At 54.7% G+C, this 15237-nt stretch overlaps 3 protein-coding genes and 2 non-coding genes across 5 annotated transcripts; 4 read left to right on the forward strand and 1 right to left on the reverse strand.

Annotated features, from left to right (window-relative positions):
• Positions 1-72, reverse strand: TRNAC-GCA (transfer RNA cysteine (anticodon GCA)). Its single transcript has one exon. It is a non-coding gene; the product is annotated as a tRNA-Cys (tRNA).
• Positions 73-555: 483 nt separating this feature from the next.
• Positions 556-3367, forward strand: RPL23 (ribosomal protein L23). Its single transcript, XM_077314802.1, has 5 exons — positions 556-706; positions 1444-1527; positions 1962-2090; positions 2972-3085; positions 3238-3367. The coding sequence occupies exons 1-5, from the start codon at positions 694-696 to the stop codon at positions 3318-3320; spliced, it is 423 nt and encodes a 140-aa protein (XP_077170917.1). The 5' UTR covers positions 556-693; the 3' UTR covers positions 3321-3367.
• On the forward strand, positions 1762-1897 carry LOC143826865 (small nucleolar RNA SNORA21). Its single transcript, XR_013227146.1, has one exon. It is a non-coding gene; the product is annotated as a small nucleolar RNA SNORA21 (small nucleolar RNA).
• Positions 3368-4531: 1164 nt separating the features above from the next.
• SPMAP1 (sperm microtubule associated protein 1) lies at positions 4532-7095 on the forward strand. Its single transcript, XM_077313972.1, has 3 exons — positions 4532-4811; positions 6663-6762; positions 6851-7095. The coding sequence occupies exons 1-3, from the start codon at positions 4605-4607 to the stop codon at positions 7006-7008; spliced, it is 465 nt and encodes a 154-aa protein (XP_077170087.1). The 5' UTR covers positions 4532-4604; the 3' UTR covers positions 7009-7095.
• Positions 7096-7617: 522 nt separating this feature from the next.
• On the forward strand, positions 7618-15120 carry CWC25 (CWC25 spliceosome associated protein). The gene is made up of 10 exons (XM_077314483.1): positions 7618-7731; positions 8535-8707; positions 9530-9766; positions 10281-10350; positions 10592-10707; positions 11609-11678; positions 11837-11979; positions 12552-12647; positions 13578-13739; positions 14312-15120. The coding sequence occupies exons 1-10, from the start codon at positions 7714-7716 to the stop codon at positions 14424-14426; spliced, it is 1200 nt and encodes a 399-aa protein (XP_077170598.1). The 5' UTR covers positions 7618-7713; the 3' UTR covers positions 14427-15120.
• Positions 15121-15237: the final 117 nt, after the last annotated feature.

Here is a 15237-nt window from a genome sequence, read left to right on the forward strand (position 1 = left end):
AGGGGGCACCCGGATTTGAACCAGGGACCTCTTGATCTGCAGTCAAATGCTCTACCACTGAGCTATACCCCCTCTTGCGCAAAGTCTCTTCCGAGGGCGCTTTTCAGCGCGAACTTCCCAGCGCCACCAGCGGCCGGAAAGAGAAGGGGAGGAGGGCGCTGTGGCGAATTTCACTCGCTTTTTGCACCGGAGGGAGGGAGACGCCGCGCTTGGCCCCGCCCCCGCCCCCGCCCCCTCCCGCGCATGGGCCGGGAACTCTGCCCATGCCCTGGAGCAGCCTTGTTGGGACGCTTTCTCTAAATTAGGGGTAGTCAACCTATGGCCCTGCAGATGTCCATGGACTACAATTCCCATGAGCCCCTGTTGGCAAATGCTGGCAGGGTCTCGTGGGAATTGTAGTCCATGGACACCTGGAGGCCCGCAGTTTGACGACCCCTGCTCTAAAGCAGGGTGGCTCTCCAGATGCGCATGGACTACAGTTGCCATGCGGCTCTGCCAGCAGGGGATGATGGGAAGTGTAGTGCGTGGACATCTTGCCAGCCCCGGCCTGCGCTTCACACCCCCGGCCAGCAGAGGGCGCGGCGCTCGCCTCCCGGCCCACGCCGAGTCGTCCCACGTGACCTCCGGGGAGACGCTTAGGCCGTCCCGGCATCCTTTGCGCCTTCTTTTCCTCTTCCGCCCTCGGCGTCCAAGATGTCGAAGCGAGGTAGGCCGGGGAGGGGGAGGGGGAATCCGCGGCCATCCGCCTTGCCCGGGGCCCCTCGAGGTCTGCGGGCCGAGCCTCCCGCTCCCTGTGGCCAGGGGAGGGCGGGCCCGAGGGGAAAGCCCTGGCGATTGGGGGGCGTCGGTGCCCCCCTCCCCGTCCGTCTCTTCAGTCTGGAGACAAGTTGCCATTCCGGGGGATCCCCAGGGCCCACCTGGAGGGTGGCATCCCTGGCGAGCTGCATGGGGACCTCAAAGGCGAGGAAGAAGAGCGGCCTTCCTAGGCTAGCTCGGGCCGTGGGGGCTGCGGCAGGTCTTTCCTGGGCATGGGCAGAATTCCCTCCCCTTTGCTGGCCCAGCCTGGGCACCCTTGCAACGGAGCACCGTGGAGCATGGGCAGCCTGGCACAGTAGGGGCCGCTTTGCTCGGGGCCCCTTTCTCCCCGGTGGGGACCCAAAGCGGCAGCCGCTGCTTGGTGCAGCCACAGGTTCCGATGAGGCCAGAATTCTGCACAATTCTTGGGTTCAGGTGGGTCGACAGAGCCCGGCAGCCCCTTTGGGACCCACAAAGTTTTCTCCTTTTGCGTGCATGCCCCTTTCCTCAGTAGGCGTGCACACAGAAGCACAGGCCCAGAATTAAGCCCCGATGGTCTTGTTGGTGCCACCGGGCTCTTAACTTTGCAAATTCTTGGGCAGCCTTAACAGACAACATGTGCTTCCCTCCGACCTTTGTGGCCTGCAGGACGTGGCGGATCCTCCGGTGCAAAATTCCGCATCTCTCTTGGTCTCCCCGTTGGAGCGGTGATCAACTGTGCAGATAACACAGGTACGTCGTGCCGGGGCAGACTTGGGGAATCGGGACCCTAATTTCTAGCATTAGGCCTCCTCAGAGTTTTGAGGAGCTTGTGGATTTGAGCTGCATTATTCTCTCTGTATCGCTGATTCGGATATCTTGCTCCCTTCTAATTGCAGTTCTAGTAGAAGGAGAAGCTCTGATAAATCAGTTCCGGCACCAGCAGTAATGCTAGAGGAACACAGTGTGGTCCAGATTGTTTAGTTTGTCCTTCTGAAAAGCACTTGCTGGGCCTGGTTCCTCGTGGCCCAGGGAGATGTCGTGGAAGGGCAGAATAACGGGCACCGCTTTTGGGTGAGGTGGCAGCTTGTGCTGTTGAACCTCAATCGGCGTTGCTACAAGTTGTCCCAAGAAGGAAGCTCAGGCATGCTGAGGGCCGGTAGGCTGATGCCTTCTCTCTTTCCCAGGGGCCAAGAATCTGTACATCATCTCTGTCAAAGGGATTAAGGGGCGTCTGAACCGGCTGCCTGCTGCTGGCGTGGGGGATATGGTGATGGCCACAGTCAAGAAAGGCAAGCCAGAACTCCGGAAAAAGGGTGAGTCAGGCAACAATGTGCTTTTGTGGCTTCGGAGCTGACTTCTGGTGTGGCCACTGGGAGAGGCTTGGCTGGCTCAGGCACAGCGACCACCTAAGGTTTAGTGTTCGAAAAAGCCTTGTCAAAGCATAAACTGTTGTTCCTCTCCCTCCGTTTTGGAAAAAGTCCCACAAAGCGACAAAATGTGGCTCAAACATGGCTTCTGACTTGGCATTGGGGAATTGTGTGTTCAATTTTATAATTCTTACATTTCTGTACAAAGTGAGTTCCCAGGACCATAATCCCAAGCCCCTGGTTGTGCCACTGAATTTGTAATCTGCCTCAAAGAGCAGCTAGGAAATTTAAGCGTTTTCCCCCTTGGCTCTTTCTGTATTTACCTGGCTTAGCTTAGCTTAGCTTAGCTTAGACTGTTGGAGTGCTTAGACTGTTGGAGTTCACTTGAAAACTTGAATGTTCAGCACAGAGTTACTCCGTTATGTCAAAAGTAAAATATTGGTGCTGTTTGACACAGTTCAGATATTAACAAAATGGCAAAGGCAGACACAATGTGTGGCTCATTCTCTGTCGTGTGTAATGCTGGATCTCAGTAGTTGTGCATTTCCCCCCTACTTTGATGTGCTTCAGTATCTCATAGATTCAATTGATTATTAATACTGGACAATTTAAATAGATGTTTCTTCTAACCTGCTTGAAATGTTGCAGCCCGCTTGGAAAGTTGGGGGCAGAGGGGTGATGAGTGGGCCAGGGGGAGGGGGCATCCCATGTTAGCCTTTCCCTGTGGCCTTACTTCCAAGCAGTGCTTACTCAGGGCTTGAGGCTGGCTTGCTACTTGGCATTGGGCAAGTGTTCATTGCGGATTCCGGATTTCTCTTTTTCCGCAGTGCATCCGGCTGTAGTGATCCGACAGCGGAAATCATACAGGAGAAAGGACGGGGTGTTCTTGTATTTTGAGGACAATGCAGGGGTCATAGTCAACAACAAAGGGGAAATGAAAGGTACGGCTAAGGCTCCGGAGATGGCTCCTTCCGGGGAAGCCTACCTTGAAAATGTTCAGTTTGTGGTGGGGAATGGCATCAACAGAAATGCCTTGGGGACTGTGGTTCCTTGCCAGTCCCTAACGGTGTGTATCTGCGATACTCTTTTCCAGGTTCAGCTATCACAGGCCCCGTCGCCAAGGAATGTGCAGACCTGTGGCCCAGGATTGCCTCCAATGCTGGCAGCATTGCGTAAAATCTTTGCGTTCTTTGTAAAAATTCAATAAAAGTAGTTGTACCAAACCTCCAGGCTTCTGGTAATTCAGCGATCCTCTTTTAACATTATAAAATGGACTGGAGCAGAGGGGATCTTGGTTCGGCGACCAGGGATGTAGCACCAGGGTGGTATAGCGCAGGGGTAGTCAACCTGTGGTCCTCCAGATGTTCATGGACTACAATTCCCATGAGCCCCTGCCAGCGGTTGCTGGCAGGGGCTCAGGGGAATTGTAGTCCATGAACATCTGGAGGACCACAGGTTGACTACCCCTGGTATAGCGGATTAAGAGTGACAGACTCTAACAGAGTGATTCCCCAGTCCTCCACATGCAGCCTGTTGGGTGATGTTGGCCAGTCACAGTTCTCTTACAACTGTTCTCACAGAGCAGTTCTCTCAGAGCTCTCGCAGCCCCATCTACCCCTCAAGGTGACTGTTGCAGGAAAGGAAAGTTGTTTGTAAGCCACTTTGGGAGACTCCTGCGGGTACTAAAAAGCGGGGTAGAAAAAACAGCGCTGATGCTGCTTCTAATTCGAACTATTGCCTGAAAAAAGCTTTCTGAAAAGCCCTACGACCTATGGTTGGTGACTGTAGTTCAAAAGCTCTGCAAGGAAGGTGTCCTGCCTTTGCTCAGTATTACGATTTTATTTGACTTCGCGTTCTTCAATTGCATTGCTGTTCAAGCAGTTCTACACAATTCACCCATCTGCCACGCAGCCCTTGAGCACTACTTAGAAATGGGGGACATGGCTGAGGCACATTTGTCAGGTTGTGGAGGCATCAGTGTGGTCATCAGAAGGTGCCTAGTTTCTGCCAGTCATGCAGGAGATGGTGGGCCATTCGCTACATGGCACAGGTTGCTTCCAAGCCAGCTTCCATGTAGGCTTTGGGGCTCCTTACAGCAGTATGAAAACTGCCTTGTGAGCTTGACTGCTGTTCAGCCTTTTTGCATTAAAAACTCCAGGGCTGGAAAAATCTTTAAATACCAACATACCACATCGCTGTCACACATTCCAAGCAGAGGAGGATGAGGATTATTTAATCCCCTTTCAGCAAGACCTCCAGTGTTTGGAACAAGGTAGCGGATCCGTCATTGTCTCTTAGCTGCAAGGGAGCCAGCGTCATCTCGATGGCATCACAGAACTCCCGATTATGCAGTAAGGCGGTAAGGAAAGTTGCCAAGGAGACGCAGGGGCTGGGGGAAGGTGGCCAGTGTCACTGGTGGCTGTTCACTGGGCAGGTGGGTGTCTCTTGCCTCCGGCCAGCATGACTTGTGTTACACGGCGATGCCTGCAGCGGCAGAAGGAGTTCGTCCTGGACGGAGTAGCCGTGGACACGATTGCTAGCAGCTACAGCACCATCCTCCCTAAACTCTGGTCTGCTTTGCCTCCCTACAATGCTCAACTGGACATCCACGCTGCCGGCTACTTCTCCTCCCCAGTGGTTAAGTCCGTGCTGAGAAACACGGGACAGGTAACGGCAACCGGGGTGGGGGTGGGGAAACTACTTGGGCCTGGATCACGGCTGGAATTCGTTACTGCGTCCCGAGAGTCTTGGAGGAGGAGGCTCTTTTTGGCACGTGGAAGGTCCCCAATTCGACCCCTGCAGGTCCACTTCAAAAGGGCCCAGGCAGGAGGTACTATGAGACCGTGGAGAGCTGCTACAGGTCTGAGCATGCAATCCTGACCTTAGTGGAGCGCTCTTCTGATTCTGTGGAAGACATCTTTGTGCATGGCTTCCTATCAGCCACTCTCTGTGGGTAAGCATGTTAGTCTGTAGGAGGAGATTTAAATTGAGTCTAGTGGTAGCTTAAAGATCCAACAAAAATTTTCGGTATAAGTTTGTGTGTCAAAGCTCCAAAAGCTTGTATGATACATGGGGGTGGGGGGATTTTTCTAGTCTTCAAAGTGCTACTAGACTACAATTTTGTTCCCCTTGCAAATGTTCAAGGGACATTGCTACTGGCTGGCTAGGGCAGGGGCGGCCAAACCGGGGCTCTCCAGATGTCCCTGGACTACCTTGTGGTTGCCAGTGATTGGTGCTGCTCCAATTCCAGCTGGTGTACCATAATCGATGAGGAAACTGGCAAGATGGTGGTCTCAGTGACAGCTCTTGACACCATGAGTGCAGTGCCCCCCCTCCCTGCAATTTAACCTACAGAGCCTGCCTTGCCCCTAGAAATCTGGGTATTTTAGGTCAGCAAACATACATTGAGTGCCCATGAACTAGAGATGCGAAGGCTCGGGAAAACTCGAAGGGGGGGGGGTGTAAGTGGAATTTGTTAAAAGGAACTTTTTTTTAAAGCCTCCTATGAAGTATTTTCTCCTTTAGAGCTGGTTTCTTTATACCCTGCTTTTTACTACTTGAAGGAGGCCCAAAGTAGCTTACAAATACTGTTCCTTTCCTCTCCCACGAACACTCCATGAGGTAGGTGGGGTTGAGAGCTCTGAGAGAACTGCTCCGCAAGAACAGCTCTAAGAGAACCAAATAGCCTAAAGTCACCCAGCTGGGCTGCATGTGGAGGAGTGGGGAATGAGGCCCAGTTTTCCAGATTAGAGGCTGCTGCTCCTTTACTACTACCCTGTGCGGACTCAAAATGCTTTTCAAGGCAAGGTTGGGAATGCAGCCCTTGGAGTTTAATTGAGAGCTTGGAACTTAGCTGTCTGACCAGACAGCAAAAATTAAGTTACACTAAGCACAGGGTCCATCAGCTTGCAGCTTTCTCTCAAGCACCGGGCATATTTGCAGTTTTGCTCATAGAAAACGAAGGCATTTAAATTCCATAAATATGTCAAAATATTTAGTGCTCATTTACATCTCTGCCCATGAGCATCTGCAAAATGTCGTCCCTTGCCAAAGGGTCCATGTTGGAGCTTTTCAATAATCTTGGCCTAATCTTTCCTCGGTATCTAAAGTAAATTCTTACTCCTTCCGTCACAAAAGAGAATCTTGCTTCCAAATTTATAGCCGCTCTTAAACTGCCCCCCCTGCCATCATCTAATCCGAAGTTAGAATCCATTCAGAGCAACAGAAAATAAATGGACATTGGTGCATGGGGGGAATCTAGAATCAGCAGCATTTATTTCCTGCCGGCTTAGAAAAAGTTTGGTCTCCAGCAAGTCCTGGGGAGCCCTCCCTAGACCGGAGGCCTCTGCCCAGCTGCCCTTTATGATCTCACAGCGGACTGCCTGCTGCATCGGAACTGTTCCGCAAGCAGAGGGAAGTGATGTATGCCACTAACAAGGACTGGGAAACGGGAGTTCTGTTTTGCACGCCGCTGCGGCTGACAGCTTTGTTCTGCCCACCCCCTTTTGGTGTTCACAGACCCGTGGGGGCACTTCCAGGGACGGCTGGATAGTGGACTATTTCCACATTTATGGGCCCGGTCAGAGATACCTGAACCGGAGGAACTGGTCAGGAGCAGGTGAGGAGGGCTAGATCCGTCCCTGGCGCCCTTTGCTTTCCCCTGGGTGGTGCCGCTGCTCTCTTGAGCCTGGTCTCCTTGTGCGCAGGTCACTCCCTGCAGCAAGTGGCCGGCCACCACTTGTACCTGTCCGACGCCAAGCCCATCCGAGGATTCAACGGCCGCTACGGCTACCGTCGCAACACCCCCGATCTCCGCACCCGGTCCTCGTGCTTCGGAGAAATCACCTGCCTCTCCCTCTACTGACAGCGCCTGGGCCAGGCTGCGAATTCCTCCTCTTGGTTCCCCCCCCCCCAAAAAATGGGTTGCAATAAATGACTTCTATTCTTTGTACATCACGAGTCTGCTGCCGTTGGGGGAAGGGGGGTCCCGGCAGGGGTGCAGGCCGATGTCCTACGGAGGGTGAAAGCTGCTGGAACGCCGGTCCCTTTGCCGCCTTCCAAACGGGGCTGCCAACCTCCAGGGGGTGGCTGGGGATCTCCGCTATCATAAGGGCTCTCCCGTTGACGGGCTCAGCTCCCCTGGAGAAAAGGGCTGCCCTGGAAGAGGGTCTCTGTGGCTGGCCCGCCTCCGCCTGCATGCCCAAGTCTCGGGATTTCCCAGCTGGGGCCGGCCGCCAGCTCACTCCCCGCACGAGCCCACCTGGCCTTGGGGGCTGCCGGACCGCAGCCCTGCCTCCTTCCTCCCCGCTGCGTGGTCCCGCTTCCCCCGGCCGCCCCATCGGGGCCGTGTCCATTCCCGCCCCCCCTCCTCCTTCCATGCGCGACGTCACCGGCGCTGGCCAAGCGGCGCTTCCCCTCCTGGCCTCCGAGGGGGCCGCGTGGATCCCCGGACCGCCGCGCCGCTTAAGCCCCGCCCCTTGCCCCGCCCCCAGGAGGAGGAGCAAGGGGCGGGCGCCGCGCAGAGCCTCCCTCCCTCCGGCCCGGAAGAGCCGCGCAGGCAGAGGCAGCCATGGGCGGCGGGGACCTGGTGAGTGAGTGGCCGGGGGGGGGGGGAGGAGGGGGCCAGGCAGCCCCACCAGGGAGAGGGCAGGAGGGGCTGGGGGGCTCTCTGATGCTGCGACCCCCCCGGAGGAGCCAGAGGGCAGGTCTGCTTGGGAGGGGGACCCCGGTGCCTCCCCCCGCCCTGGAGATGGCACCCCTGGTGGGCGCAGGAGTCCGGAGGAGCCGACCAACAAGCCCATCCCCGGTCGGAAGATGGGGGCCCCAAGGGAAGGGGGCATGGCCCTCCCCCCTGGTCCCATCTCAGATGCCAGCAGATTCAGGGGGGTGGACCGGCCGAGGACCCCAAAGGCCCCCTGCATGGAGGGGGGAGGGGGCTTCTGGGCTTGGAGAGGGCCGGTGTTGGGAGCAGGGGGCCCTTGGCTCTGAGTGGCCCTTCCCACTGTTACGTTTCTAGCCTGCAGAGAGATGAGCGGGTGTTTTGGGGGGACGTTGCCAGCGCTTGTGGCCGCTGCGCCTCAAAGTGCCCCGGACTTCTGCAGAACACGGAGTGAGTCCGGTCAGCCACCCTAAAGACCAACCGAGTGTTATTCAGGGCCTAAACTGTGGTGTGCAAGCGTGCTCCCCCAGAGACAGGTGATACAAAACGTGTGTGCACACACAAACCTCAATAGGACTTGGTTGGTCTTAAAGGGTCTCACACTTTGTTTGCCTGCGACACAGCAGAATGTTACCAAGTGGGTCCTGGTCGTGGGTCAGGGCAGGGGCCTCCTCCGGGCTCCCTCCTGGCCTGGCGGCTTGTCAAGGACTGTTGGTGCCCCTCCTTTGTAGAACCTCAAGAAGAGCTGGCACCCGCAGACCCTGCGCAATGTGGAGAAGGTCTGGAAGGCCGAACAGAAACATGAAGCCGAGCGGAAGAAGATCGAAGAGCTGCAGCGGGAGTTGCGGGAGGAGCGTGCGAGAGAAGAAATGCAGCGATACGCAGAAGATGTGGGCGCCGTCAAGTAGGTTGGAGAGGGCTGTGTGGCCGGGCGAGCAGAGGTAGACTCGGGGGAATTGAGCTGGGCTTCTGTACCCTGCTTTTCACTCCCCAGAGGAGTCCCAAAGTGGCTTAGAAACACACTTTCTCTTCTTCACCCCGCGACAGACACCCTGCGAGGTAGGTGGGGCTGAGAGAGCTCTGAGAGAACTGCAGCTGGCCCAAGGTCACCCAGCTGGCTGGTTTGGTGCGTAGGCCATAGGTGTAAAAATCAAAAGGGGGGGGGAGCCGGCCTCTCTTCTCAGCTCCTACCCTTCATTCCAGCCCATATGAGACAAAGCCCCTGTAGTAGTAGTAAGGTGGGGGGGGGAGTGAGCGAAGGGCAAAGGGTGCAAGGGGTTATGCCATTGGGGGGGGGGAGTGTAGCAGGGGGGCATGGCCAGCTGACATCCCTTCTGGGTGCCCTTGAAGCCTCAACATTCATTTCAGGGGCTCCTCCACGGTCAAAAGGTTGAAACAGGCTGATTTATGTTATTTATCGTCTGACTTGCACTCAAACCTCAGGCTGGTTGGCACATTGTTTGTGGCCAGAGACATGTGCTACAGGCATGCGACAGTGTTTTGCAGCTGGACTGGACCAGCACATGCAGGAGAGGGGCTCCTGGCCTCCCCCTTGGGCATGGATTGCCAGACTGCAAGGGGGCCCCTTGCTTAGCGCTTCCTCCTCACCCTTTCCGTCAAACAAAATCAAAACATTAACCCCCCCCCAACCCCCACCCCATTTTGTCATCTCCTGCCTTGGTTTGAAAGATGTGTCTTTTGTCTTCCTTTCCTCCAAACAAATTAGGAAGAAAGACGAGAAGCTGGACTGGATGTACCAAGGGCCGGGGGGCATGGTGAACAGAGAGGAATATCTCATGGGCCGCCCCGTTGACAAGTACGTCTTCCAAGCCATGGATGACAAGGAGGCCGGCTGTTCCTCCGAGACCGGCCTCCTGCCCGGCTCCATCTTTGCCCCGGCTGGTGCCAACTCTGCCTTGGATATGGCCAGCAAAATCCGAGAAGATCCCCTTTTCATGATAAGGTACGAATGAGCACTTGCATAAGGAGGTCAGCTGAGTCTCTTTACGTACAAGAGTTCTGGTGCGCTTGAAAACTCGCAGGCAAAAACATTTGATCTCCCCCAGAATATTATCAGTGTTCTGCTCCAGGAGGATGTTTTGTATGCCTGGGGGGGTGGGGAGCCCCCCGTCACTGGCTGTCCAAACACCGGCTGGACAACCACTTGTAGAGTATGCTGTAAGTTAGGGGTAGTCAAACTGCGGCCCTCCAGATGTCCATGGACTACAATTCCCAAGAGCCCCCTGCCAGCAAAGGCAATTCCCAAGAGCCCCCTGCCAGCCTTTGCTGGCAGGGGGCTCTTGGGAATTGTAGTCCATGGACATCTGGAGGGCCGCAGTTTGACTACCCCTGCTGTAAGTAGATCTTGCACTGAGCAGGGGTCCTACATCACTGGGGTCCTAGCATTTCAGCGAGTCTTTGAGTGCATGTGAATGCCATTGCTGACACCTTCTCCTCTCTGTGTCTGTCGTGGCCAGGAAAAGAGAGGAAGAGAAGAAGCGGGAGGTTCTGAACAACCCGGTGAAAATGAAGAAGATCAAGGAGCTGGTAGGCAAATGCTCCTGAAAGGGCTGCGGTCGTCACTCTTATTGCAAGGACGGCTACATTTTGGATGCCCTCGGTTTCTAATTGCGGTGGGAGGAGAGCAGAAATGGAGCTCCCGAGCGTTCTCTCTCCTGTCCTCCATCTTACAAAGTGGAAAATGTTTCTAGGGGGACCGTCATGTGCGCAACTCAGTAAAAAAAAGTCGAGAAAGACTCATTTAAGTTGTAATTATTTGCTGTTCTAGTTGCAGAGCAGTTTGGACAAGAAGAAGAAGAGGAAGAAGGAGAAGAAGAAGAAGAAGCACAAGAAACGCAGACATCAAAGCCTGAGCAGCAGCGAAGAGGAACAGAGCAAAGCCAGGTGGGGCTCTCTGTGCCAAGGGAGCAAAACGCTCCTGCCCCTTCCGGCTTCCTCCTGTGGCTTTCACGTTGCCCCAGAGGCATCCCAATGTCTCGCCCACCTTCTCTCTGGAAGGAGGAATGGGAAGAATAACGTCGTCTTAGATTCAGGTGGGCGGTTGTGTGGCTCGGAAGCAGCAGGACAACGTTTGAGTCTGGGGGCACCGCGAAGGCCAAATTGCTTCAAGGTGGAAGGTTTCGGGTGCAAATACACTTCTTCAGATACAGTGTGAACGGTTTCCTCAACTGTTTCATGTAGGGAGAGAGAGGTCGGGGTGGGGGTGGGGAATTGCCAGGAAGGCTTCGGTAGAGTTCAGGTGCTTAATTAACTGGGCAATTATTGCTGGATTGGGACTGATACAAATGCAAGAGTTAAGAGGCAGAAGTTTTGATTTGTGGGTGGGCCCAGGATCAACGCATTCAATTCCTGGTGCCATAAACAGGGACTGAGAGACTAGTACGTAAAGCAGGACACTCCGTTAAAGAGCGTCCCTTAAATGTTACATATAGGCAGGGTTAACAAGAATAAAGATGCATAAGTCACCAGGCAATACAGACATCTGAGACTGGAACAGCACATCTGGTAAGACGTTTGTTTTTTGCTTGTTTTATTCAACTTTTATTCTGCTTCCTACAAGTATGCCCTACAAATTGGCATACAAATGAAAAAGGAATAAACAACAGATGGGGAGCTGACTATGAGACCAGTGCCCACCCCCCCAAGCCAATAAGTTCAATTTTGGGGTATGTGAGTCCTGAGTGACTTCACATTTGTTGTTAGATAAGAACCCAATGTCTCTGTCAAGTCCAGGGGGCTCCGTTATTCTGAGTGTTGTAATAACGTTTGATTTGTTTTGCTTCAGGTCCTGTGAGAAAACAGGCAGCTTGCCATTGGGGTCCCTTCATCCCAAAGTATCCGGCTATGGTTTGCAGGTATGTTCCATTGTTCATGTGCCACCCTCTATTTTACAGGAGCAGAGATGAAGGAGTTAAGATGCAGCCCCCCTAGAAACCAAGTACCAAAACCCAACTGTGAAAAGACAGGCTGTGCTCTCAATGGTGACCCCTTCTGCTTTTCCCCGCAATTGTAGGTTCGTGGCGATGGCCAGCAGAGGATGCATTCCCACAAGTCCTCCAGAAGTCCCAGGTCAGAGAGCCAGAGGCACAGTGGCAGGATGAGTTCGAGCGAAGCAGAGTACCGGAGGTCAAGATCACCTTTGGGGAACACTAAACAGTAAGTTGGGGGAGAGCACCCCTTTCCGTTCTTGACCGGGAGCCCCGTTGTGGCCAGATTAGACTCCAACGAAAGGGTTCATATGCCGGAGGGAACTGGGCAACGACAGGTCTTGGTTCTGTTTTCGTGTTTTGAAACTTATTTAATTGAATGGAAATTTCTGTTTGTGGATTCCATTTTATATATTTTTACCATGGCTGTAATTTGCCCTGAGTCTCCAGAGAGAGGGTGGAGAATAAATGCACATATAATTATAATTATAATAATAGAGTCCAGGTTTGCATGTCCCAATAATGGGTTTAGACTGTGGGTGGAAAGGTACTGGCAGGATATTAGGAAAATAATTTTACCGGTGTAGTTCAGCAGTAGAAGAGGACGGGGGAGGTGAGCCCCCCCGCCCCCCCCCCCCCCGGCGCTCTTTAAGCAGTGACTGGACAAAGGTTAGTCCTGGATGCTTTAGGCTGACCTGGGAGTGGAGTGGAGTGGAGTGGAGTGGAGGGGGCAGGAGGGGTAGTCAAGGGCTCAGCTGGACTGAGAACTTCTTCACTTGAAGGGATCTTCCTGAATTTCAGGCACAACAGCAAGGAGGAGAAAGCCAGAACTGGCAGCAAGAATCCTCCAGCAAAGAACGAAGGCTACAGGAGACAGCAGGCCTCTGGGTATACCAGGTGTGTGACCAGCCAGAAAGGGAAATCTTAAATGAGGTCTCCCCCCTGGAGGAAGTGGGTGACTGGGAAGAGGCAGCCAAGGATTCACCCTGGCTGCTGGGGTTCCAGCGGACGCTCGCCACGCTTAAAAGCCTTTTCCCATCAGTGGGAGAGAACTACAGACTTGCTCCTGTTCATTTCTAGTACAGACCCCCCCCCCCCATAGCCTCTTCTGCCAGTCGCAGTCCTCAGGGCTCTTTTAGCCCCCGTCAAGGAGACTGTCCAGTCCATCTTCCCAGGTGCCCAAGAGGCCTGGCGTAGCAATAGCCCTCGGCTGAAATAATTCGGCTCCAAATCAGGATGACACACGAACATCACGCTCTGCCTCGGCTTCATTTCCAGCATGCTTGACAGCCTGCATCTTACAGAAGTGCCTCAGACTGCCAAGCATGCTGGAAATGAAGCTGGAGCAGAGTGTGATGTGGAATAAGAAGAGTTGGTCTCTGTACCCCACTTTCCACTACCAGAGGGAGTCTCAAAGCGGGTTACAATTGGCTTCCCTTCCTCTCCCTACAACATGCACCCTGGAAGGTCGGTGATGCTGAGAGAGCTCTGACAGAACTGCTGTATGAAGGCAGTTCTAACAGGACTCTGACAACCAAAGTTCCTCTAACTGGCTGCAGGTTCATATAAGCAAAATGTTTCAGGCTCCTGGTAGGCTTCAGTTCTGACTCAGGTTAAAGGGGGGCATTATTAGTATTTCAGTGATGCTGAATTTCCACACAACCACCACTTCTTACGTGGTCTCACTGATCCAAGTCCCACGAGAATCCCGTCCCGGCTGCAAGGAGGGGCTCACGCAGAATCCCGCACTGAACGAGGGCAGCGTTTGTGTGTGTTGAGCTCTCTGTCCTGAAAGGCCAATGGAACTTTTTCTGCTGCTGCAAGCAGAAATCTCTCGGCGGAAGAACTGGAGCGGAAGCGGCAAGAAATGATGGCCAATGCCAAGTGGCGGGAAGAGGAGAGAGCGAGCACGGTGAAGAAGCATCGGAAGGAGGAAGCGCGGGAGCAGGAGCGGGAGAAGCTGGCCAAGCACGATGGGAAGTTCATACAGTGAGTGTCGCGACAGCCAGGCCTGGCAGCATTACGGGGGGGCTGCGGCCTCTTCTAGACTGAGTCTCCGAATAAGATGGGAAGCGGTCAGGGGTGTAGCTGTGCCCGGCTGCTCCTCTGCACCATCGTCTTGGCAGTCTGTGAGATGGGGTTTGGGTGGGGGGCTTCAAGACTGGCAGGTCAGCTCTGGGTTTTGAGAGCGGACATGGTCCGTGGTTAGAGGGCAGTGGGTTGTGATCTGGAGACCTGGGCTTTGTCTCTGCAACTCGGGGAGAAGGCTGGCCAACTGGGGAGGGGAATGGCTGCATTGCCTGGTCCCTTGGCCCAAGCCTTGAGAAAGACCTCCAAAGCAGCCTGGCTGCTGGCCAGAGGGGGGGTGCATCTAGGCAAGATGGGCCAGCCTTGAGGAGGAAGGGAGAAGGCCTTCGAAAGGAGCAGGGGGATGTGGGACGAAGCAAGGTTGCAGCCAGAAATGCCATGCTATTCCTTGCCTACTGGCACGAAACAGAAAGCCCGGCTAGGACTGTTGGGTGCTTCCTCCTAATGTCCCCCCCCCCTCTATTTTTCTCCAGCCACATGAAGCTAGAGAGCGCGTCCACCTCCTCCCTTGAAGAAAGGGTCAAGCGGAACATCCACTCTCTCCAAAGGACGCCAGCAGCCCTAGAGAAGAACTTCATGCGAAGATGACTGCGTCTTCCCCTCCTTTGGCCTGCCCGCCCTCCGAGGGCCGCTGGGAGGATGAGAACGGACTGGGGGCAGGCGCTTTTCCTCTCCTTGCAACGGGCCGGGGGGAGCCGGGCTTTCCGTGCCTGCGCTGTGCGGGGCCACAGTGAGCTTAGGCCTTGGGTCAAACTCTGGCCTGGGTGTGAGTGGATGGGGCTGTGTGTGTGTGTTGGGGGGGGGCGGGGGTTGCCCTTTCTTTCCTCCCCTGACGCCACTGCAGGATGGAACAGGGGCCCCTCTGGCCCCCTGAGGAGCACGGGAGTCTCTGGGAAGGCTGTTTTGTAACTAGCTGGCCACCTTTCGGCCCCTTTTGCGCAGAGTCTGGTTTGTTTGGGCCGCAGAGAGAAGCGTGTCACTCGTGGGCCTTGTTTCCGACCAGAGGGGCCACCTGGCGAGCACAACAGCAGGGCTTTTGCCAGTTTTTGCACCTAGTGGAGCATCTCTTTTTATCAAGGGTTTTGTGCTGTATCGGATACGTATGCCTGCGTCTGCTTCCAAAGCCAGCGGGCGAGCTTCCTTTCCTGCAGAACCGGCAAAAGGTGGCACGCGATCCCATGAACCAGGGCTGCCGCCCGCCTTGTGTGTGCCCATGTCCCTGTGACGTGTAAGATCCTGGGAGTTTGTCTGTTCTGCTGGCATTAAAAGCGTTCCTGAAACAGCTTGCTGGGCCTCTGAGTGGTGAGTCTCCCTGGACTACAGTCGGCCCGGAAACACTGTGGGGTTTTCTTGACGCTGGAAAGGCAGGTGCTGAGCGTTACCCAAACAATGCAAAATT

This window comes from Paroedura picta, chromosome 16, assembly GCF_049243985.1.
Source record: "Paroedura picta isolate Pp20150507F chromosome 16, Ppicta_v3.0, whole genome shotgun sequence".
Classification (NCBI taxonomy): Eukaryota; Metazoa; Chordata; class Lepidosauria; order Squamata; family Gekkonidae; genus Paroedura; species Paroedura picta.

What these genes read in the sequence shown, in the direction of transcription:
- RPL23 (XM_077314802.1), top strand. An exon ending in GCCAGAACTCCGGAAAAAGG is followed by an intron (nt 2,091 to 2,971) that starts GTGAGTCAGGCA and finishes CTTTTTCCGCAG; the next exon opens with TGCATCCGGCTGTAGTGATC. An exon ending in CAACAAAGGGGAAATGAAAG is followed by an intron (nt 3,086 to 3,237) that starts GTACGGCTAAGG and finishes ACTCTTTTCCAG; the next exon opens with GTTCAGCTATCACAGGCCCC.
- SPMAP1 (XM_077313972.1), top strand. Translation starts at nt 4,605, where the DNA reads ATGACTTGTGTTACACGGCGATGCCTGCAGCGGCAGAAGGAGTTCGTC. An exon ending in TGCTGAGAAACACGGGACAG is followed by an intron (nt 4,812 to 6,662) that starts GTAACGGCAACC and finishes TGGTGTTCACAG; the next exon opens with ACCCGTGGGGGCACTTCCAG. An exon ending in GAGGAACTGGTCAGGAGCAG is followed by an intron (nt 6,763 to 6,850) that starts GTGAGGAGGGCT and finishes CCTTGTGCGCAG; the next exon opens with GTCACTCCCTGCAGCAAGTG.
- CWC25 (XM_077314483.1), top strand. An exon ending in CCTTTGGGGAACACTAAACA is followed by an intron (nt 11,980 to 12,551) that starts GTAAGTTGGGGG and finishes CCTGAATTTCAG; the next exon opens with GCACAACAGCAAGGAGGAGA. An exon ending in CACGATGGGAAGTTCATACA is followed by an intron (nt 13,740 to 14,311) that starts GTGAGTGTCGCG and finishes ATTTTTCTCCAG; the next exon opens with CCACATGAAGCTAGAGAGCG.